Raw genomic sequence first — 21,868 nt, 5'->3', positions numbered from 1 at the left:
TTCTAACTAAACATGTGAAATGGGCACTTCTCTGTTCCCATGAGTAATGAATAAGGAAAATCTATTTAGGAATGGCATGCATAAACAAGAACTGATAATCAATATTTCAATATTTTTAGTGAAATACAAAATAATAGTCTTTATGCTGTTTCTATTTTAGATTTTGGTTGAACAATCTGCAAGTGAAAAGAGCTACTCAAATCTCTTTTTTGTTAAAGATAATGCAGATGCAGGTAAGAAGTGGAGGATTTTTTTTCTCCCCCTTTGTCTGAATTTTTGTGAATTTTTTCCCCTTTAATAGCTCTCAGGTAAAGAGATTACAAAATAAGTAATACAAAAAAGCATAGAGAAAAGTTAATTTTATGTGCACAATGCAAAGCAAAGTTGTAGAAGATTCTTTATCTCATTGATTATTTTACAAATGCCATAGGAAACAAACATTCAGAACTCAAACCCTCTTTCTTTTGAGACTGTGCTAAACACATGAAAATGCTTAAAAAAGGAAGAATTCCTTCTCTCTTCTTCTATCAGAGTTCAGTGGTTCCGTTCTATAAGATCCCAGCCCTGTTCTGTCACAATAGAATATATTATATATATATTATTCTGCTCCTAGTTGGAAATTACAAAATTGTTGTTTAAAATAGTCTAATCTCTTGGTCAGATGATTTTTTGGGGGTCAGTTATTTCACTGTCCTGTTTACAAGCAAGTCTTCTCATTACTTGCTCTTGAATACTTCAGTTTGAAATATTTCTGTTGGGTTTTTTTAGGTGTTTATCACATGTTCATTCTCACAAGCAATGGATGCTTCTGCATTATGTGTGTCCCTCTTGGAAAAACACAGAAAGGTAGGAATAGCTACAGACCCCTTGGGATTTCATTGGAACAGGGAGACCGGTATTCAAAAACTTCCTTTGTGCCTTTTTAAAGTTTTGAAAAAGTTTAACACTGATTTTTTTTTTTTTTTTAATATTTAGCAATTGAGAACATGGATATGACTACAGCAATGCAAGTAAGAAACCTGGAAACTGGCAAAATGGTTAAAAGTGCAGGGTTTGTCACCCAACTTTGCTCTGTCCATTCCATTGACTATTTACCAGTCCATTATTCCCCCTCATAGCTGTGACTGTTTCTGACTTTTAGCTGACTTTTTCTGTACATTTAGAAATGAGCAGAGGTTTTATCCACTGGTTCTATAATCAACTCTTTTTCTTCCCCATTTGTGGACATCCCTTCTCTCCCACCCACAAGTTACAAGGACAGATAAAGACAACTTTCATTGCCACAGGAGAGCATCACAGCCTGGGCTGTCAGGATTTTGTCATCAGCAGCTCAATGAATAAAATCCATCTGATAATTGGGGTAAGCACTAAGAACATGATCAGAACAATTTTCACGTGATCAGTGATGGCATTTTTTGATTTGCAACAAAATTTGTCTCCAGAAATTTGTCTCTCTTTTTCAAGCAGCTCTTCAGCTTTTTGCACTCTTTTGCTTTTCATTTCCTTCACTGTCAGTTTAAAGGCTGTCACTTGTGCAGCCTGTCCATAGTTTTTCTCATCAGGAAATAACTGCTGTCATTTCCAAAATTACTTTGTTGTGATGGATGAGGGGAAAATATTTTCACCCTGAGTTTCTAAGTCTAGTAAATCACCAGTTCCTGGTCTGTACAGGCTGGATTGTTTGTAGATATTATCCTTGAGATCACAGACAAAACCAAAGCTGGAATCTTCCAATCAGCTTCTCATTCAAAAAGGCCTGCTAAAATAATAAGGTTTAATTCAACAAAGCTTTTAAGCATGAATTAAGGACAGCAACTAATAAAGAAATTAAAATATAGACTTGCTTTGAAATCTAATTTGGGACTGCAAACAAGTTCTCTGAGTTGATTTTTTGAAGCCTGTTGAATTCAGTGGGATTTTCCTCAGTAGGGCCAGAGTAATTTCATTCAGCTTTTATGTTCTATGAGAAAGAAAAGTGAATATTTTGAAATACTGTTTTTCAAAGAGCAAAAAACTGCTGAGTGTAACAATCACTGCTACAAAGGCTGGCCTTGAAAGGAGAAAGGAAAAATGTTTAATTAAAAATAAAGAAATCAATGTTTTTTTCTGAACATCAGTAAAGGAATGAAGTTAAGTTTAGTTTTGCAGCTTTCCAAGTTAAAGATCAATGGTAGAAGCAGATGTGTCAATGGTCAAATATCTCCTGTCTAACCCCATTTTTCTTTGCCTCTCCTCCCAGGGTAAAGGTGATTGTGTACTCTCCAAATGGGAGGTGGACCCCACCAATGCCTTGGTGTCTGCTCAAAGTTTTGCTGATTCAAGTCTGATCCAAGGTAAAGAAGGTTTTATCTTTTTATAGACAAGTGCAGATTTCTTATTTAATTGCAGAATGTACTATTTTTTGGTTATTTCAATGTTTTTGATAAATTAATTTCATTAAATTTCATTTTCATTGATTCAATTAATTTCTTTGTTTTTAATAAATTCACATATACCAAACAAAACAGTTTTGTAAAAGTACAGCCAAAATGGGGGCTTTAAAATTGCAGTTTCACTTAGTTACATAAATCACAAGCCACTTTAAGGTAAACTTTGCACAGTCCCAGGAAGTTCCATGAGGTTAAACCACAAGGTTTCCAATATCTGTCTGTGTGTTTGAATATGTTTCTGCTTCTGATACATATCTCAAGAAAAATTATGAATTTATGTGAGTATTCATATTTTTTAGGTGCTGCAAAACTTCAAGTCCTTGACAATCAGCTGTTTGTTTTGGATACAGAGGTATGGGTAATGATTTGGTTTAATCTTCACTGTACAATGTTCTTGAACCAACTTATCAGCATATTTATTAAGGTTTAAAGTGAAATTTTTGTAAAATGAAGGTGTTTATATTTACTTATATCAGGAGCATCTTGATCTTCCTGTATTGTTTTTTTTTAATTCTACATTTAAGCCACAAAATGTAATATTTTTTTCAAAAAATTGTCTTCTACGAGGAAAATATGAACTCATGTCTGTTTTTTTTAAAATCTAGAACATCTTAAGCATGTGGGACATTTATTCTCTCACTCTAATCTGGGATTGGCCTTTAACACATATTGAAGAATTTCTTCTCACTACTGAGTCAGACTCCTCTCAAGTCACATGGTAAGTGAAAAGTTACAGCACCAACCCTGAGAAGTGATAAATTGTCTGGTGCTGTGATTTCTATGAAATATCTCATTATTTTGGCCCAGATGCTGCTGCAAAACAGCATGTCCTTGATAGAAATTCTTTTCCTGAAAAATTAAGATTTAACATAATTTGTGGAAAAGTGTAACCACTGTTCTAAAGTGGGAGAAAGTGCTAGAAACTATTCAACTATATATTAAAATATAAAGGGATTTTTTAATGTATTTGTTGTCATGGAATGCAAAATTTTCTAAAACACAGAAGCAAAAATATTTCATAGTTTTAACCTAAGACTCCTACAGCAAATTTTGCTTTCTTTTATCTCTTTCTCATTCATTAGGCAAGGGCTTGCCAATGTGAAACTGATTGTCATGACAATGCCAGATGACAAACAGGTAAAATCTCCTGATCTGTTTTCTGCTCCTTAATTGTGATGCAGTTGCTCAAAGGAAAAAAAAGGGGAGAGGGATGGAGGTGGCAAAATATTTGGGGCACAGAGAATTCTGAGGAGCTTAAATCCAAACTGAAATGTGACCATTTACATCTCAGGGTGTAGCAAGTGAGGGCTGTTGGCATTCTTGTGGAGGTGCCCAGGCCAAGCTGGCCCTGGCTGGGGTTTTTTGGAGGGTTTGGGGTTTGTTTGTTTGGTTTATTGAGGCAGGCAGACAAGGAGGAGCAGCAAAATGTATTATTGTCTTACACCCCTTCCCAGATTTCTTCAGAACAATATCTCTGCTGCCTTCAGCATCTACCCCCAGCTACAGTCAGTGCAGTCAACTGAAATAAAATACCAGGATGAACATTATGCAATTCTAAAAATTAGATTAAACCTGTTGAATTTTACATGATAGACCAAGAGAGAGAGAGGGAGGCAATGTCTGAACCTTCATTAAATTTCCTCAAACTGGAGATCTGCATTTCATAAAAGTCCTACAAATACTGCCTTCTAATTCCATAGAATTCAGAAATGATTCTGCAAAGATCACTCTCTCACCAGTGTAAGAGAAAAAAGTAATTCTAACTTTGTCTGTTTTCTCCCTTTTTTTAATAGATGAGAAGCCTAATGGTTTTTGCATTGCCCACTATGCAACAGCTCTATTCTCTGGAAGTGTCTCCTGTTTCTTCCCTTGTTCAAAGTGGGATTTGCACTGTAGGTTTTGATGATTTTTTTGTTGTTGTTCTTTGAAGAAATACAGTTGTCTTAATATGTGGAAATATTAAAGAGGGTAGTGAGTTATTCTTGTTAGGTTAGAACCAATTTCTGCTAGAAACTATGCAGGAACCATACAAAGAAAGACTAAGTGATGCCCCCTTAGGATAGAGAAAAATATCCTTTTATGAAGCAAACTGAACAATTTAAATTTAGTCTGAGGTCACTTGCACTATTCAATAGCACTGCCAGTGGTTCCTGCTGCTGCTACAGCTAAAAACTGAAGGAAGAGTTTTAAGTTCTCTTAGCATAGAAAAATGCTCTGGATTTATTTGGGATTCAATTCATTTCACCTGATGCTTTCTGTCATTGCACACTACAGGATACAATATACTTCTTGGAAGGAATTCATGAAAAGCATCAGATGTAAGACAATATTTTGTTTGTAACTAGCTCATTATTATATAAAAATGGCAGATTACTTCTACATAGAGTTAATAAATTCACATTATTCCCTCTCGTCCTCAGGCCCTCTGAAGACCCAGTTTCTATAGTTGTGATGAGAAGTTTAACTGAAGCCTTGCCAGAAAATAGGTACTGGTTTCTGTGAAAAACCACTGTATTATTATTATTTTTTAAATCTGGACTTACATTGGAGTGGTTTCTTTGATTTCCTCCCCAGACTGAGTCGTTTACTGCACAAACACAAATTCACTGAAGCAGAGAATTTTGCTATTCAGTTTGGACTGGATGTTGAGGTGAGTTGTTCCTTCATGAGAAACACATTAGAGATTAATTAACATAACTGAAATTATGAGAAGGTCCTTGCCCTATAGTCCAATAGAAAGTATTAAAAATATTACAGCTATTACAAGTGGAATGTTACCTTATAAAACAACTCACCATATTTGTATTACTTTTTTGAACAGCTTGTATACAAAGTAAAGGCAAACACTATTTTAGAGAAACTGGCTTCAGCTTCTCTTGGGAGTTATGGCCAGGAAGCCTTGCTGGATCTTGGCAATGAAGCCAAAGAAAATTTGCAAAAAATTCAGGTTTGTTTGTATTTCTACCCTCTCTCCCCACTAAAACAATTCAAATTATGAAGGATCTTGGAATTCATTGCAGTTGTTTCCTTATGCCAGCAGGACAGCCAGTTTGTTGTGAATTACTGCCTCAATGCTCCATGGCCCCTGTATGAAACCACTCGAGAAATGCTGAATTATGCTAAAGTCAGAGTAAGGGCTTCATTTGTTTCTATTTCTTCTACTTTTCAAATTCTATTCCACCCTTCTGTACAACTTGAGAGGGGCACAGAGCAGTTACAGTCATTCCAAAAGGCAAAATAAAGGCATTATAAATCCTGTGTAACCAGACATGAAGACGCAGCAAGTCTTGTTCCAACCTCGTTCTTGGTATTGCTCAAGGGCAAGAAAGAGCTCAGAGTTTTATTTTTGTATCACAAAGCAGGGTTTAGTTTTTATAAGTACCTTTATAATATTAATTTTCAAACTAAAGCTCAAAGTAGGTCACTTTTTTTGTTTTGTTTTAGTCTTATCAAACAGAACCAGAGAGATACACATGATCTGTCTGATCCTCCATCCATGCAGAAATCCAACCAGATTAGACTGGATCAGGTTGGATCCAATCTAACATTGTAAAATCTCAATTTACAGGAGTCCTGACCTCTTGCTCATGTCTTTACTGCACTCTCAGTCCTGTCTGGCATGTTCTGAGTTGTCAGCCAAACTCTTTCATGTCCTTTTTTCAGATCTTGAAGAAAGAGAACAGAACCAATGCTCCACCATCTGATGGGGCTCCAGTATCCATAGCTGAGGTGAGGACAAATTTTTTTGGATCTACAGGGTCATATAAACAATTGAAATGTAGAGTTTTACAAACTGTAAATTCAAATAATAACTGTAAACTACTGCTGAGTTTTTAAAAAATCTAAACAAAATTATATTTTATAGTATGAAAGAGAACCTCAGTAATGACAGATTCAGAAATAAGCCATTCCTTCAGTCATAGAAAGATTCAGTTTCAGATGCTCCAGAAATTGAAGGCAGAACCTTTCTTAAAGTACTTTCTGGAGTTTCATTTTGTTTTTTGTTTAGTCCTGTTATAAACTGGCATCATCTGCCTTCAAGGAGAATCAGTGCTCTAATCTTGTAATGTAATATGTTCAGTCAGATACTAACCTTAAATCTCCTCTGCATTCAGGTGTTGAGAGCTCAGGCAAGGCTTACAACATTCTGTGAAGCTTTTGGACTAGAGAAATTCAGGTTTGTTTGTGTTTAAGATTTAAAGTAAATTGAATTGTGACTGGTAAGCCTGTACCACTGAAATTAAGATTATTTCTGTTTTTTAATATGAATTCATTGAACTTCAAGCTCTTAACTTTCCCATCCTGTGCTGTGGAGAAGAAAGAATGCAGAGGTTGAGTCATCCTATAGATTGAAAACATAAATTATGTACTGCACTTCCACTTAAATAGTTGGGGTTTTTTGTTCAAGATGTGTAGGAAGGATTGTGATTTTATACAAACACAAAGTACCACTCCTGTTGTTTCTTACCACATCCAGCACTAGGTAGAAAGTTTTTCAAGTTCTCCCCCAATTTCTTTGTTAATAACTTTTGGCAAAGCCTCTCTTCCCCCTCACTTTTAGTGGCATTGCTTGGACAGAATTCCTGAATAATGAAGATGTGTTCAAGATTATTGTTTTTCAGCTGGAAGAAGGAAATTTGGGTTGTGCACAGTACCTCTGGCTAAGGCATCAGGTGAGGTGGCACAGACATCTCTGGGATTTATGGAGGGGGTTAAATCTCTTCAATTTTCCAGCCTAATTTCACAGGAGCTGTTACAAAACAGCTCCTCAGAAAAGCAAAGGTCCATGGCAGCATCTCATCAATTTCCACAATGATTCCCTGTTCACCTGGATGCTTAGGAGGCTGAACTTCTTATTGATTTAGGAATAAACTGGTATTTCTGTTGTCAGAATTCATATTTCTAAGTCATGGCAATTTGATTTATTCTGCAGTGCTTGTAATCTTCCACTCACTTTCTTGCAAGCACAGCTCTCAGAACTAAGTGGATGTTTGCTGCCTACCTTAAAATCCTTTAAAAATAATCACAGACTCCTTACTCTGAGTGACACGTGTAAGACTGTGTGTGTGTGTGTGTGAGCTGTTATTTTATTTTTTAGTGCAGGACTTTCAGTTCCATGTCAATTGTTTTCTCAATAAATCAGAACTATAGAACGAGTGTGAAAGTAATAGAACAGTGTCATTTGTTAAGAAATTCCTTCAATTAGGTCTTTTTTTAAGAAGACCAAACTGGTTTTACTGAACAGAGCTATTTATTTAATTTCTGTCTATGACTACTGAGATTGTCTCTTTGTATTTGTGAAATTTACTATTAGTGAAACAGCTTTACAGAGTACCAGATGAACATTTACTCCATGGATCTGTAATTGTTCTGGTTTAATATTTTAGGCTGATTTTGAAAGCAGCTTTGATGAGAAAATGCTGAAGGATTTGCTCAATGCCATCCATTTCACTGCTCCTTTGAAGGAACTTTGTGCGTGGCTTAAAAATTTTGTGATCCCCTTCTCAAGAAGGGTTGTGCCAGATGGACAGGTGAGACTGACTTAAGAACTGTAAATTGTCATTTTCTCACACTAGGATGATTTTACTGTCAAACCTCCAGATTTCTGAATGTCAGGCACTTGTTCCTCTGTCCTTCAAATGGATTCTTTTCCCTAGTGTTTATATTTGAAATTATTTCTTTTGAAAGAAGTTTCTAATGGCAAATTTTGCTTTGATAGATGGCATAACTCTACTTAGAACTGTATTTTTTCCAGAAAATATTAGCAAAATGGCTGGAACAAGCTGCTCGAAACCTTGAATTAACTGACAAGGTAAATCACACTGCAGAAACTTGGCCTATCTTGTATTTCTACATTTATCATATGGTTTGCTAATATCAATTATTTTGGACAGGCAAACTGGCCTGAGAATGGACTTCAAGTGGCAGAGATTTTTTTTACAAGTAAGAATCAAGGTGAACTGGGAGTGACAGCTTTTGGCAAGTGGACTCCTTTGGTAAGAAATGTAATAAATACAAGAATTAGCTACTAGGAAACTCCAAACAGGTGCTGTGTGCTAGAGCTGGAGTGGAAGATAATTATATCACTGGTGGGTTTGGTGAACATTGACTTAATTCCATGAAAGGAAAGAACCAAGTTGCAATTTTCTTGTGTTTAAAGATTTGAAGTGGATGACAGCCTCTCAATGGTCTTGTCTCTTAACATTTCACTTCTCAACACTGTTTCAGAGGTGTGGTGACTATGAAGAGATACAGAGGTTAAAGAAGCTGGTAAATGATTTACAAGAATTGAGAAATCTGTACAGAAAATACAACTGCAGGCTGGCATTCTGTGATTTTGAAAAGGTAACAGTGCAGACACTTGAAAAAGTGCTTTTCAGGTTGTTCTGACAAGGAAAAGAATCTTATAGCATGTAATTTAAAGTCAGACAAAAGTGAAATCCTGATGGATGTTGGTTAAATTTCCATTCTAAGCTGCTGAGACTATTTGAGAAGTTGTTACAACTTTTCTTTCAACTCGGGTTATGAATATAACCAGACAGGCTGAGAAGCTGTGGGTCAAACTCTGTGGTTTGCAGGTTATTACAGATCATCTACTGTGGAACAAGGATTGGCAACAGAGAAATTGAAAGTACAACTGAACAAGAGAAGCTTTGTAGATGAAAGGGTTTATTTGAGCTAAAGAGGGATTCTAAATCTTTAAAGACTCTAAAGAGGGAAATCTTTCAGCTGATTTCAGTGGCCTCTGGATGTTGGATTATGTATCAGAGATGAAAATGGCCTTGCACTGACAGGAGTGATGTTCTAACATGGCCTTTTCTCACTTGCTGCCCAGGAAAATGCAGCCACTATTGTGTTTCGCATGCTTGATAAAATTTTGGCACCAGAGCTTGTCCCATCAATTTTGGAGAAGTTTATAAAACCCTACCTGTCTGAACACAAGCTACAAAAAGATGAGCTTCTTCTACAGTATGTCAAGGTATCCATATTTTCTTCCTTTTGAAGAAAGCTATTTCAACATCAGGAAGTAGCAACCAAGTCTGATGAACATTTGAATTTACAACTGAATTTTAGGCCCAGCTTTTAGATTAATCCTATTCCTGTCAATGAACTTAATGACAGTTTCTATTTCAGTTATGAAACAATCCCTTAATGCCCAGAAAGCTTTACACTTTTGTTCATATCATAAGATACTCCTATCTTTTCTGATTTCAAGTGTTCTGATCACCTTTCTCAAAACACAGGATTTGCTGGAGCGCTGTCGGACAGGATCCATTTCAGTGTTTGAGACTGCCTGGGAGGCCAAGGCAGTGGCTGTCATTGGCTGCATCTCTGACACTGATGTGAGTATGTTTCATCAAAGGCATCAAGTGACTCCAGCACATCAGTTCAGAGCAAATAATGATGTCTACATAATGCTCTGAGTACATTTTTAATGAGGAGAAATTAGTATGATGTTATCTTCTTACTCTATTGTAGTCATCTCCCCTGTGATAATTTTTGAGGATATAATTGTAGCTGTGATGCCATCACGTGGATTTTAAAATGTATGGAACCACAGTGGCATAAATGACTGCAATCATTTTCTAATTGAACTTGACAACCATGTGATGACAATAAATGCCCTTTATGTGAGTGAAGATTGGGCAAAAAAGTAAAATGCTTGCCTAAAGGGATCAGTCACACATGCACAATACTTCAAGGGATTACTTTGAAACTTATTTTGAAGAGTGAGCTGTTTGTGTCCCTTTTGCAGCTGAAATTTGATGCAGTCCTGCAGATAATGCATGGAGCTGTGGTGCCATGGAGTGCAGCAGTGGAGCAGCTGGTCAGACAGCACCTGGAGATGAATCATGTCAAGTAAGCAGCATGCACAGGCTACCCTTGGCTGGAGAAATGCTGTGTGTCTGGTGTGGTGGGATGATTAAATCCCACAGCTGGGGGTAGCAAATGATGGCTGAATTTGTTCCCAGAGTGAAGTTACTACAGGAAAGTTACAGACTGATGGAGATGAAGAAGCTTTTGAGAGCCTATGGGATAAGAGATACCAGTCTTTTAAAGGACAAGCAGATGATAATGGTAAGTTACCAAGAGTTTAGATTTCTCCAAAGGTCACAGTGAACAGCACTTGGTGATTTATTTTTTTTTAACCATTTGGATTGGGTTTTTTTAACATCTCCCTTTCATTAGAAGACATAAATATTTCTGGAGAAATTCCTCAATATCACCAGACAAATGTTCAGAGTTCCCAGGCTAATTCAGTCCCCAAGCCCTGTTTTCTCCCAGTTATACTTCAGCCAGTTTTTCTCTAGATAAAAGTTTTAAGCTTCCAGGTAACTTGCTTGATACAAACTGAACAATTCCTTTGTTATCCTGTACATCCACAAACTAAACTCCATTTCTGTTTTCTTCTTACAGAGGCTTGTGAGATACATTCTCAAACAAGATACCCCTACTTGCCTGGAGGATGCCCTAAAAATTGTGGAAGCCTACCTGCTGCCCACTGGGGAAGTCTATTTCCTGAGGATGATGGACCTGATTGACAAAGGAAGGGTAGGGAAATATTTCATGGCAGTTGATCCTGGAATCTACAGACACTGAGGCCTCTTGACAAAAGAGTGACAAGTTGTATTGCTGAAATCTTATAAGTATTTTTAATTCAAATGATTAATTTGACACCTAACTGCCTTAGCAGCAATGTTTAGCACTGAAAATGATTTCTTTGTCAGAGCTTTATCCTTTTGTGGCAGAATAGGGTGAAAGTTGTGACCTGCAATACACCAGATGAGTTTGGAATGGAAGTCTCTACACATTTTCATGTATTGTTATTTACCCTCATGGCCATTGTGCATCAGAACAAGGATGTACACATAACTCAGCTTTGCAAATGCAAATGCCCTTTCCTTTTTAATATTTCTGTTCTAATTTTGTTTCTTTTTCTCCCTTCAGGGAGAGGAATCTCTGACTTTGTTAAAATCTCTGCCTCTTGCTAAGGCTGAGGAAGTTGCAGAGAGATTGACTCTGTGGGGAAGACTGGTGTTACAGAACAAAGCAGATGATCCTGAAGAGGTACCAAGGCTTTTCCCACCACAAAGTGTGCACACAAGTTATTCTGAAAAGGGAGAGGTGTGGATATTTCCTATGAGAGCTGACAGACTGTGGAATAAACACACATTACACCTATAAAATATTTACTGTTCTATAAAGAATATGTAAAATAACTTTCTGTTCCTTTGCTTTTCAACTGGTTGTGCCTTAGGCTTGGTAGTTGTTGTTTAAGAAGTTTGTGGAACATTGCATTGTGTTTTAAGAGCTGAAGCCCAAGTCTATTCTGGCAACATTTAAAAAAATAAAAATAAACCCCTCTTCCTTTCCTGCAGCAAAAACCACAAATGCTTATGACCAAGACACTGGTGGAAGTCCTCAAATTTTGGCTCAGCATTCAAAAAGGTAAAGGTACAACTTCAACATCTAATATCTTCCTTGTGTAAATGGAATCAAAATCTAATTGTTTTTCTCCTCCAACAGACAATCCTGTGAAGAAATATGAATGTGAAGAAAACCTCAAGTTGTTTCAGACACTTGCTGCCCTGCAGGTGGGTATTTTTATTGTTTTAAGTCCTTTTTGATTGCTGTAGTTACTGCAATCGTTCTTATTACCTGGATCATATTAAAAATTAATTGTATTTACAACATGCATGCAAAGGCTGTTTTTATTATTAACTTCAAATTGATTCTAAGCCTAATCTACCAATTTAATCTAGTCTGGGGGAGTTCTCAATAAGAACTCAGTTGTCTATTTAAACCAAAAATTAGATACTGTCACTGAAGCCTTAATTACTACCACTTCAAAGAGCTCATGATAAAGTGCTGTAAGAATTTATGAACATCTCAATACAGTAAAAAAAGCAATTTAAAGGGAGTTATATGGATATAAATATATATTTTTCTGTTGTTTTTGTTGCAGGAGTATTTTGATATCTTTCTCTCAGATGAGGAATACAGGAACCCTTCACTGATCTCTGCACTTCTTGAGAGTCACATAAGCTCTTATGAACATGACAGATCTGCATCCAAGTCTAGAAATGTGCAAGCAGTGAATTGTAATTCAGAAGGTGGCAAGCCCAAATCCCCTCCCAGTGCATCCAGGCTGTACAGACTGGCTTTGCTCCTGCAAGTCTCAGAGCATGAACTGGGAGAAAAACTGGCCTTGAGAGCCCTGGATGATGGAAAAGTGGAAGTGGCTGTCAATATATGCAGGTAAAACTGCAGAGCTTTTCAAGATCCTCACTTTTAATGGGCTTCTCTGAATTATTTCTGCCATTTTTTGAATCATGTAGAGCAAAGGAAAAGGCTTTTTGTTTTAGTTAAATAATTAGAAAATAATTAGGTAAAACCCTAAGAACTATTGGCTTTTTATTTTTAACACCCTTTTCTTTCTTATTAGGGAGTTCTATGAAAATAGCTGGAGTGAGAAGACAGGGAAGCTGCTGTTTGCAGTGTGCCAAAGGCTTTGCCACATGCTGGGAGCTGATGTTCCAATGATCACTCCTGATGGGATGAATCTTCCAGCACTGATCCATGAGCTGGCTGGCCAGGCAGCCACACTGTGCAGTCCAGGTAATTCCTGCTCCCATTTACTTGGGTTCATGTTGGGAGCCCAGCTTTCCAACCAGAGTTCAATCAACCTGAAAACCAAGGGAATTTCTAGACCTGCATCTGTGAAAATAGGTGCTGCAATATTGTTTCCTTTTAATTGGCCAGATGAACCTTCCATTCCTGCTAATGACCTCAATCTTTTCACAGATTTAGTGTTGGATTGTCTGGAACTGTGTAAATACACCTCACTTGCCAAGGAAATTCATGGACAATGCCAAATGGACAGCTATGAATCTACAGCAGAGGTATTTGCTGTGCTGTTCACTGCATGTATTCTTTTCCCTCTCATTTCTTCAGCTCTCATAATCAAAAAGCCAACAACACAAAAAAAAACCCCACAAATAAAAATTAGCTAGAATTTCCTAGAATTTGTGTGTTCTTCAGCTCAAAGAATGAACTGATTTGTGTCCTAAAAGCAGTGCAGCTGTGGGACAAGCACAAGGAGCATTCTCCACTTACATGTCAGTACAATAAATCCTGCTGAAAATAGGGATTTTATCAAACAGCTTCTGCCAGGACTGGCAGAGAGCTGGCTTGAAAGTATGGCAAGGAGGGTTTGGTTTTTAAATGAATGTGCTGTGTGAAAGCTTTCCCAAGAGTTCTGTAAAACTTTAAGATGCTCAAGTTCTTGAATTGCAGCTTTGTTTTCTGTTTAGGTCAAGCAGTGCTTTAGGCTACTTGAAATTAATGGGCTCTTACAGCTGGACTGGAGTGGAGCAGAGTGGCTGAGCTTGTTTATGCACAAAATATTATTTTTCTAGAAAATGGTCCATTTGCAAAATGTTTGCTTATAATATTTGGCCAACAATATCCATGAAAGCCTCCATTAAATTGAATAAGAGTACATTTTGGCTGTGCAACTAAACAGCTGCAACATGAAGATAAATATGGCCACTCTAGGTAGGAAATGGATTTTTAGCCACTGGCCATTGAACAGAATTACTACCTTCAAATGGAACATCATGTTCTATTCCTGTATTCCAAACCAGAAACCTGTTATGGACTCATTAACTCTGCCCTTTATTGTGTGTCCTTCTGACAATGTTCTTACTTAGACAACAACTTCTGGAGGAGATAAAGATCCTTACAAAGAGTGGACTTATGATGATTTCTTTAGAGAAGATGGGATAGTCCTGGATCCTCAGACATCTCTTCCAGTTGCATATGAACTCACTTCTGCTGTTCTGCCTATCTGTGGTGAGCTTGTTCTCCTCAACACTGACACAATAGAAAATCTGATTTTTATCTAGAAATAGAAATAATTCAGTTCATGTGTAGAAATGATCACCTCAGAAATGTCAATTAGACAAACTCATGGTAGAAATACCCATCAGGGATAAAGAATGGAAAGATGACTTTGGGTTTGGTTCCTATTTCTACAGATGGAGAGTTTAATATTGACTGTCTCATCCAAGGGATTCACACACAAAGTAGTTACTGAAAACTGTTGGATTCCTTTGTGAGTCTGAAAGATATTCCCTCCTAGAAAATAAATTCTGAGCAGGCACAGTTAAAAATAGCAGCAAATGGCTCTTGGGGCTCACGTGTCTCTATTTTATGTCCTGTCCTGTGGTATTTTTAGGTTTCTCCCAGACTTGCTGGTGTTGCTGAGTTCCTGGCATGCTACTGATGAGCATTTTCTGTCTTTCAGAGGACAAGCTGTACCCCCTGGAGTCTCAAAGTCTGGCACACAGAACGTTCATGAAAGGTATCACACCCTGCTTGAGTGGGAAAGGACCTTAAAAATCACCCAGTTCCAGGGGCATGAGGGCAGATCCACCACAATGAAAGTCTAAAGAGACCACTGGAAAACATGGGGTTTAAATTCACCCTTCACAAGCATGACTGACTCATAGGGGGTTTTACAGGTGCCTAGATGTTCCACTTAAAGCCATATTTTAGGGGATGGTTTGGTTCAGCACAGAAGTCACCAGTTTGGGTGCTAATTCCCACCATTCCATTTCTGAGCATCTCAAAACCTGTACTTCAGGACAGTTCTACCACTGTGAGTGAAAATCATCAATGCCTGTCCAATAAGACAACTTCTGGTCAAAAACTCATGGATTTTGGACTAAAATGGGAATCAGTATTAAATTAAAAGCCCTGGGGATTTTAGGTTTTAAAGGGAACTAAGGCAAATCCTGAGTCATAACTCTGAGAGAAACTGCTCTGATCTTAGCTCCAAGAACAATATGCTTCATAATTACTTTCTGGGGTTGTTTTTGAAATATTTCACAGGACACAACTTCCTGCTGCCTGTTGGATCTCCCTTCTCTGCAGCAGTGCAGAACCTGCTGGAGTGCAGCCAGTTCCAGCTGGCCCTGCAGCTCACACTCTGTGCCTTTGGCTCCTGCCTCCAGCATGGCATTTCAAACACCGTGGAACTGTCCCCGAGTCAAAAGGTGACTCTTGGCAAGTTTGGAATAGTTCTCTAAGGATTTAAAGAATTAAATCTCCAAGGTTCTCACTGTGACCTTTTGTTAGCACCACTTGATCAGATGTTGAGTCAGTTTGTGAAAGGAGATGTGGTTTCTTCCCTTTTTTCATGGTCCTCTCCCTTTGCAAAGTGTGTTCAGAACTAAAGTTTATTCCTGACTTTCCTGCAGAGACTAGAATGAGTGCTAATTATGGGTTACTCTGTTCCTTCATGTTGCTTTAGTATGGGAAAAGTCACAAGTAGAATATTCAAGAGACATTTCTCAGTTCAAAAGCACTTGGAAAACAGAAATCCTCTTTCTATCTAGAAGAAATCTTTGTAAGGCCTTAAATAAATCTGAAAATACCATTACTATAGCATCTCCTACTATGCTGTAAATGACAAGAAGTTGAAGATTTGGAATTTATTTTTAGTTAGATGCTGTTTTCTTCATACCAGCCACATGACAATGACCTGCTACTCACTGAAACCAGAAGCATCCTCATGGCTATGAAGGAGAGGAGCAGTTCAGTAATCAAAACCTCTGTCCTGAACTTACTGCACAAGGTAGGAATCCCCTGCAGAGGGGGAGGGAGCCACTTTCTTCTGCTCTACCTGGCAGCCACATGGAATTGTTTCAGCTGGAAAAGACCCTCGAGATCATGGAGCCCAACCCTTGAACTGAAGCCAGGTCCACCCCAAAGCACGTCCTGAGCACATCTCCCCATCTTCAAACACCTTCAGCAGGGGTGTCTCAGCCACCTCCCTGAAGAGCCTTTTCCAAAGAGTCTCTGAGCCCCTTTGGGGCTGTTCCTGCTCAGTTTGCTCTGCTTGGAAGGTTCTGGACAGTGGGAGCCTCACCCTTAAGGGATCCTTTAGGGTCCCAAATGACTGCAGTGGCCTTTAGGATCTGTAGGTATTCTCTATCTCATTTGAAATCCTGGATTTGTTTAGATGAGTGATTTTCCTAGGTGGGGGAAGGTTTTAAAAAGCTCTGTGCAAAACCTGCAATTTAAACCAAAATAAATCATCTTTAAGGCAGCTTAGACTAAGGGAAGTCACTTTCACACTGGCTTCAGAATACTGAGATGTTAAATTTTAAATCCTGAAATGCATTTTTATTCTTTTTCCTCCCTAACTTAAGGACCCAATACATGTCTAAATTCTGGAGTATTTTTCCTGTGTTGCACTTGATACAAAGATACCTATTGAAGAAATGAAGAAATTAAATAAATCCCTAAAGTTTATATTTTTTTTTCTCCCAAACCACAGGTGTTCAACTCTCATGTCATCGATCAGAACCTGGCCCTGGGCTATTGCACTGTTTTGCCCAAGGAAGAAATGTTCAAGAAACTGTGGGAGGTCATAAACAACTCATGGCAGAATTACAGAAAAGTTTTGGTAAATTCCCAAAGCCTTGAGTTTCTTCAGCAAACAGAGAAGGTTAAAGAGATCCTTCATTTAGGGCCCTGGGAGAGGAGCTGCCTCTGTACCACAGTGGGGAGCTGCTGTCAATATTAATGTGATTTTTAACCTCATCATGACTTATTCCAAAGCTTGAAATGATTTATTTCAGGTGCCATCATAATTGATATCTCTGCTGTATTTTGGATAAGTTGTTCTCTGGCAGCAGCTCTCCAGAATGGAATGAGTGAATATTAAAATATAAAGGAAGATGGGAAGTAAAGAAATGGGGAGGGAGAGTAATGTAAATTCTGAGAAAATGCCTAAAAATACCTTTTGTATTACTTTCTACAATGTTAGGGAAATGTTTAGAGAAAGTCAATTTTAAAGCAGCTTTGAGCTGCCAGCTCAGGAGGTGGGGTAGTCCTGACACCTTCTCTGAGGTTTTATTTCATTTTACACAGTTGTGTGATCATTTATGAATTGTTGAAGCTCCTCTAAGGATTTAGATCTCAGGATTCCCAATTTCCAAATTATTTCTTAGACTTATATTCAATTCCTTTCCCTTCCTTCTAGGCAGTAGCTCTGGTGGGAGCAGAGCTTGCTGACCAATATGGTGAAGCAGAAGAAAAGAGAAAATTCCAGGAATTGGTTATTGATGCAGAATGGGGCATCCAGCTTGGTAAATTTGGTGTAAGTTTTTATTTATTTACTTATTTTAGGGTTTTATTCACTAATCAGTTAATAATATCAATATAATCTGGGATGTGGGAGAGTTTTTAGGCAGATTAACCATTCAAATGTAAGCAAAGTTGGGGTTTTGTTTTTGATTTTTCATTCTGCTTGTCTGCAAAAATAAACATCAAAAATTGTAATGCAATAATTGGGGTGGGGGTGAAAAAAATTTATTTAACACAGGGATAATGAGCAAATCCACTGCTCTTTCCTGCTCTGAAAGTATCTGGATTGAAATTAAAAGAAGTCAAAGCTTCACTGGATAAGGAATTAGTTTTGATATTGTCTGAAAGACTCTCCTGAGCAGATGAAAATGTTTTTATCTGCAGATTTCTTTTGAGACTGTGTTTAGACAGCCACCAGTAAGGAAGAAAGAGCTCATAAGAGTGCTGGTACAGAACCCAGAAGTGGACACAGCTCTCATCTCCAGTTACTGCAGGTACTGATTCCATGCAATCTAATGCTGCAAAAGCAGCCATGGCCACTGAAATCTATTTTGCTTTCAATAAATCCTAATAAATATTTTTAAAAATGCTATTCAGAATACATCCTGCCTTGGATTAATTTCTGACACCAAAACTCCCAGAGAAATCCCATTCTGTTCCTCCCTAGCACTTTCATGCTGGACAGTGATGCTGCACTGCAGCTCTCCATTGAAACCCTGCTGCTCCAGAATTCCAACACAAATGATGTTGAAGATGACTCTGCAGAAAGCAGTGAGAGGCAACCTCATTCCACATTACTGGCTAGAGCACTAAAAATAATCCCTCTGCTGAACAGCACTGAAGACCTGGTCATGAGCCTCACTGGAATATTGTACAAGGTAAAAAAAAATATAAAATAAAACAAAAAAACAACACAGTCACATGCCTGGAATCTACATCTCATAACTGCTGCATGTCACTTGGATGACAGAGGAATAATTGCACAGAAAGTGAAAAGTTGTGTTTTTTCCAAATTTTCTTAAAGCTTGTAAAGGATAAGATTCAGTTTTTTGCTTCTCTACAAAAGAAATGACAGCCACATTTCTAATTTTCTCAAAAGAGAGGCAGGAGTCTTTCATCCCCACTTCCCTTAAAAACTGACCAGCCAGAAAACAAACAAAAAAGTCATTTCTAAATACACTGGAAGAACTCTACATTAAAAATAGGTGGGGGCTAAAAATGATATCTTGGGGGTGTTTTTGTTTGGTTGGGGTGTGATTTTGGATTTTGGAGGGTTGGGGTTTTTGTGGGGTGAGTTTTTTGGGTTTGGGGGTTTGTTTTGTTTTCAGCATTTATTGTTTGCTTTTTCTGCAAAACTCTGATGTCTTTTTTTAGGATTTAAGAAAGGGTTTTAGAGTTTTATGTCATGATGTTTACATCAACATAACACTGAAGAAACAGCAATTGGTATTAAAATTGGGAAAAATCAACACACTTGTATGTTCTTATAAGACAAATCATGTAAGATCTTCTGAAACAGATTATTATTTTGAACAGCTGGATCCTTATGACTATGAAACACTGGAAATTGTCCTGAGAGTGATCCAAAGTGCTGATGAGAAGAACATCAGCATCCAGCTGAGCCAGGTGTGTCCAGATGTGTGACCTTGCTAATGGCACCTCAATCCTGCTTTGTCTGTTTATTGATGGAGCTATTCAGCACTGTTGAAATTAAATTAATAATTCCATGTACACACCTTTCCCTCAGAAAACAGCCTTAAAAAAGTGATTTCTGGTAATTTCTCAGTGATTTTTATATATATTTTTTTTTTTCCCCAGGCTTTGAGTCTCCTCAAACATCTGAAGTCTTACACCAGGATTTCTCCCCCAGTGGACCTAGAACACCAATATGTTTTGGAGCAGATGATTCCCTTGTCTCCAGCTGCTCACACCAGGCTGCCCTTTCACCTGCTGTTCTTCAGAACTGCCAAGTGTTTCTGGAACATTATTTGTAAGTTCAGGATCTCAAATTCCTCTTTCTCTGCCATCTCTGACCTTCCAAATGCCCCAGTTTATGTTGGATATGAACTCTAATTCTTCATTAATGCAGTTTTCATCCCAGCTGCTTCTGAAAGCACTTCTTGTGCTCCCAAACTGCTGCCCAGAGGAGCTAAGATGATAAATACGTGTGAGGTTTGTCCTCAAATTCTTTCCTAGGACCTCCAAAATTTATCCACATATCCCACTCCCAGCCCAGTGGGGATAATGAGGATCAGATCCTTTCTCTCCCAACGGAGATCCCCATCCACCAATAAACTCCAAGTGCTTCATTGCACAGAGGAAGCTGCCAGTGGATTGTGAGACACTCACAGACAACTTTTCCTTTTCAGCTGCAGAGCTCAGTGAGGAAACCTTCCCAACCCTTCTGTTGATTTCCAAACTAATGAAGGTACAGTAACAGCTTGAAGGAATTGATTTCAATATTATTCCCCACACCCCAAAATAAGAAGTTTCCATTTTTCTTTTGCATGATGTTGGCCTCACTGTAGAAGCTCTGACAACTCTCCATCTACTTTTCCACTTGTCCAGGTTTCCCTGGATACCTTCCACATGTCTGCAGTTCGACGTGTCTTTGAAAAAAAACTGAAACCAAAAATATTTGAAATGAGAAGCAGTGGCTGCACCTCCATTGTCAACAAGGAAACCATGAGAACTGTGCAGGCCCTCCAGTCCTATCTGCTGGCCATTGTCAATCCAGAGTGGGCTGTGGCCATGGCTCACAAGATTGCCCAGGAATTCCCCACAGGTGAGTTGCAAATGGGATGGGGAAGGAATGGGACAAGCAGAGCAAGGTGGGAGCAAACATTTGTTCACTGATCCTGAGTAACACCCAGCAGAGCTGGAGCTTTAAAGGGAATTCATCTCCTGCATCCAGTTTGGAACCAGAGGTTGGAAAAACACCCATTTGATGTCACAGCATCACCACCAAATCCTTTCCCCCCACTCTGCTTGTAGAATCATAGAAAGGCTTTAAGGTCCTTCCAGCCCAAACCTGGACACCTTCCACTAGACCAGGTTGCTCCAAGCCCCATCCAGCCTGGCACTGTTGTCCTGCCAGAAGTTTCTCCATGTTCACACCATCTTCAGACAAGTTTTCCACCAAGAGTCAATATTTCAGCCCAATTTAATCACTTTCTCTGCTACTTGAATCCAAATAAATAATACATTTTTGCTCTTTAGACACAAAAGTTTTTCCTAATATTTTAAATAGCTTCTAATTTTTTTTAAATTCTTCGAAATAAAATGGATATAGTATATAGTTTAAGAAGGATTAATGAAAATGTATTTACTTCTTTCCCTTCCTTCTTTTTAAATCATTAAAAAGGTCCTGACCATGTCCAGGCACTGAAACTCTGTCTCTATCTGGCCAAGAAGTGGCTGAAGAATACTACAGCTAAGGTAAGGGAAACTGCTTGCCAGATTGTTGTGAAGTCCTTACAAAAATCACAAAATACCTATGTTTGTATTTTAATTTTTGGTGCTTTGAGCAGTGGTGTGTGAATTGTACCATAACCAACCCTGATTTGGGAGATACTTTTTGGGGAAGTGACCCCCAGAAGAATCTCCTCTGTCCTGGAACATTCTCCTGCAAAAATCAGGCTCAGTGTTCTTGGAGCTTGGACAAAAAATGAGCAGTTTTAGGGAAGAATAATTTGTTCCTTCTTCTCTTGAGTGCATTTTTCTTTGCTGCAGGAGAATGAGGTGGAATCTGATCCAGCTTTGATCAATAACAGCATTATTAATTTTTGCTTACAGTTTCAAGACTCTCTTTAGCTGTTTGCAGGGTTAGATATAAAGAGAATCTGCTTTGACTTGATTCTCAGGCTTGTTTTCACATGGTTTCCTTTCACAGGGAAAGGTGAATAAGAATCTCAGCTTTGATTATAAATCTCAGACTTCCTATGGAGTTGTTGAGGCACAAAGAACCCTAAATAGTTCTCTGTACTAAGTCCCATGATCAGAGAGAATTATGCCAAAATTAAACTGAAATTAAACTGAAATTTGAGCATCCAGAAGTTTTATTATTAATCTTTTTTTCTTCTACATTTTACCTCTAAATCTCTTGATTTTACCTACTTGTAAATATTTTATTTGGCTCTTTCACAACATAGCTTTGCAATTTTTTTTCAAAATACCTTTCCTAGCTAGAGCAATGTGGTTAATCCTCTCTGTCTGCGGAAAAAATACCTCTGGGTACAGGTGTGGGGACACCTCTGAAGAGCAGATCCTGCTGCCCAGTC

General features: G+C 38.1%; 1 protein-coding gene across 4 annotated transcripts in view; it reads left to right on the top strand.

Moving 5' to 3' along the window:
• KNTC1 (kinetochore associated 1) overlaps positions 1-21,868 on the top strand; it is a 32,163-nt gene that overhangs the window by 1,780 nt on the left and 8,515 nt on the right. For 3 of the 4 annotated variants that reach the window (XM_018916717.3, XM_050980620.1, XM_050980621.1), the window contains exons 5-49: positions 161-233; positions 769-846; positions 976-1,010; positions 1,250-1,360; positions 2,240-2,333; positions 2,729-2,781; positions 3,035-3,147; positions 3,512-3,566; positions 4,223-4,321; positions 4,704-4,747; positions 4,850-4,915; positions 5,004-5,079; positions 5,251-5,376; positions 5,467-5,559; positions 6,093-6,158; positions 6,545-6,606; positions 6,991-7,102; positions 7,817-7,960; positions 8,185-8,241; positions 8,324-8,425; positions 8,658-8,774; positions 9,265-9,408; positions 9,674-9,772; positions 10,186-10,289; positions 10,403-10,508; positions 10,848-10,982; positions 11,379-11,498; positions 11,810-11,879; positions 11,958-12,025; positions 12,397-12,689; positions 12,877-13,049; positions 13,236-13,333; positions 14,144-14,285; positions 14,740-14,796; positions 15,327-15,490; positions 15,964-16,071; positions 16,777-16,905; positions 17,485-17,601; positions 17,973-18,082; positions 18,256-18,466; positions 19,125-19,214; positions 19,407-19,578; positions 19,958-20,016; positions 20,157-20,373; positions 20,953-21,026. In XM_018916717.3, coding sequence (XP_018772262.3) covers positions 161-233; positions 769-846; positions 976-1,010; positions 1,250-1,360; positions 2,240-2,333; positions 2,729-2,781; positions 3,035-3,147; positions 3,512-3,566; positions 4,223-4,321; positions 4,704-4,747; positions 4,850-4,915; positions 5,004-5,079; positions 5,251-5,376; positions 5,467-5,559; positions 6,093-6,158; positions 6,545-6,606; positions 6,991-7,102; positions 7,817-7,960; positions 8,185-8,241; positions 8,324-8,425; positions 8,658-8,774; positions 9,265-9,408; positions 9,674-9,772; positions 10,186-10,289; positions 10,403-10,508; positions 10,848-10,982; positions 11,379-11,498; positions 11,810-11,879; positions 11,958-12,025; positions 12,397-12,689; positions 12,877-13,049; positions 13,236-13,333; positions 14,144-14,285; positions 14,740-14,796; positions 15,327-15,490; positions 15,964-16,071; positions 16,777-16,905; positions 17,485-17,601; positions 17,973-18,082; positions 18,256-18,466; positions 19,125-19,214; positions 19,407-19,578; positions 19,958-20,016; positions 20,157-20,373; positions 20,953-21,026 — 4,836 coding nt within the window. The remainder of the gene's footprint in view (positions 1-160; positions 234-768; positions 847-975; positions 1,011-1,249; positions 1,361-2,239; positions 2,334-2,728; positions 2,782-3,034; positions 3,148-3,511; positions 3,567-4,222; positions 4,322-4,703; positions 4,748-4,849; positions 4,916-5,003; positions 5,080-5,250; positions 5,377-5,466; positions 5,560-6,092; positions 6,159-6,544; positions 6,607-6,990; positions 7,103-7,816; positions 7,961-8,184; positions 8,242-8,323; positions 8,426-8,657; positions 8,775-9,264; positions 9,409-9,673; positions 9,773-10,185; positions 10,290-10,402; positions 10,509-10,847; positions 10,983-11,378; positions 11,499-11,809; positions 11,880-11,957; positions 12,026-12,396; positions 12,690-12,876; positions 13,050-13,235; positions 13,334-14,143; positions 14,286-14,739; positions 14,797-15,326; positions 15,491-15,963; positions 16,072-16,776; positions 16,906-17,484; positions 17,602-17,972; positions 18,083-18,255; positions 18,467-19,124; positions 19,215-19,406; positions 19,579-19,957; positions 20,017-20,156; positions 20,374-20,952; positions 21,027-21,868) is intronic. The other variant, XM_009092433.4, reaches the window with a different exon arrangement.

The sequence above is a fragment of the Serinus canaria genome, chromosome 15, assembly GCF_022539315.1.
Source record: "Serinus canaria isolate serCan28SL12 chromosome 15, serCan2020, whole genome shotgun sequence".
NCBI classification, from domain to species: domain Eukaryota; kingdom Metazoa; phylum Chordata; class Aves; order Passeriformes; family Fringillidae; genus Serinus; species Serinus canaria.
Note: the sequence above shows the minus strand (reverse complement) of the source record. Positions and strands in the feature narration are given on the sequence as shown.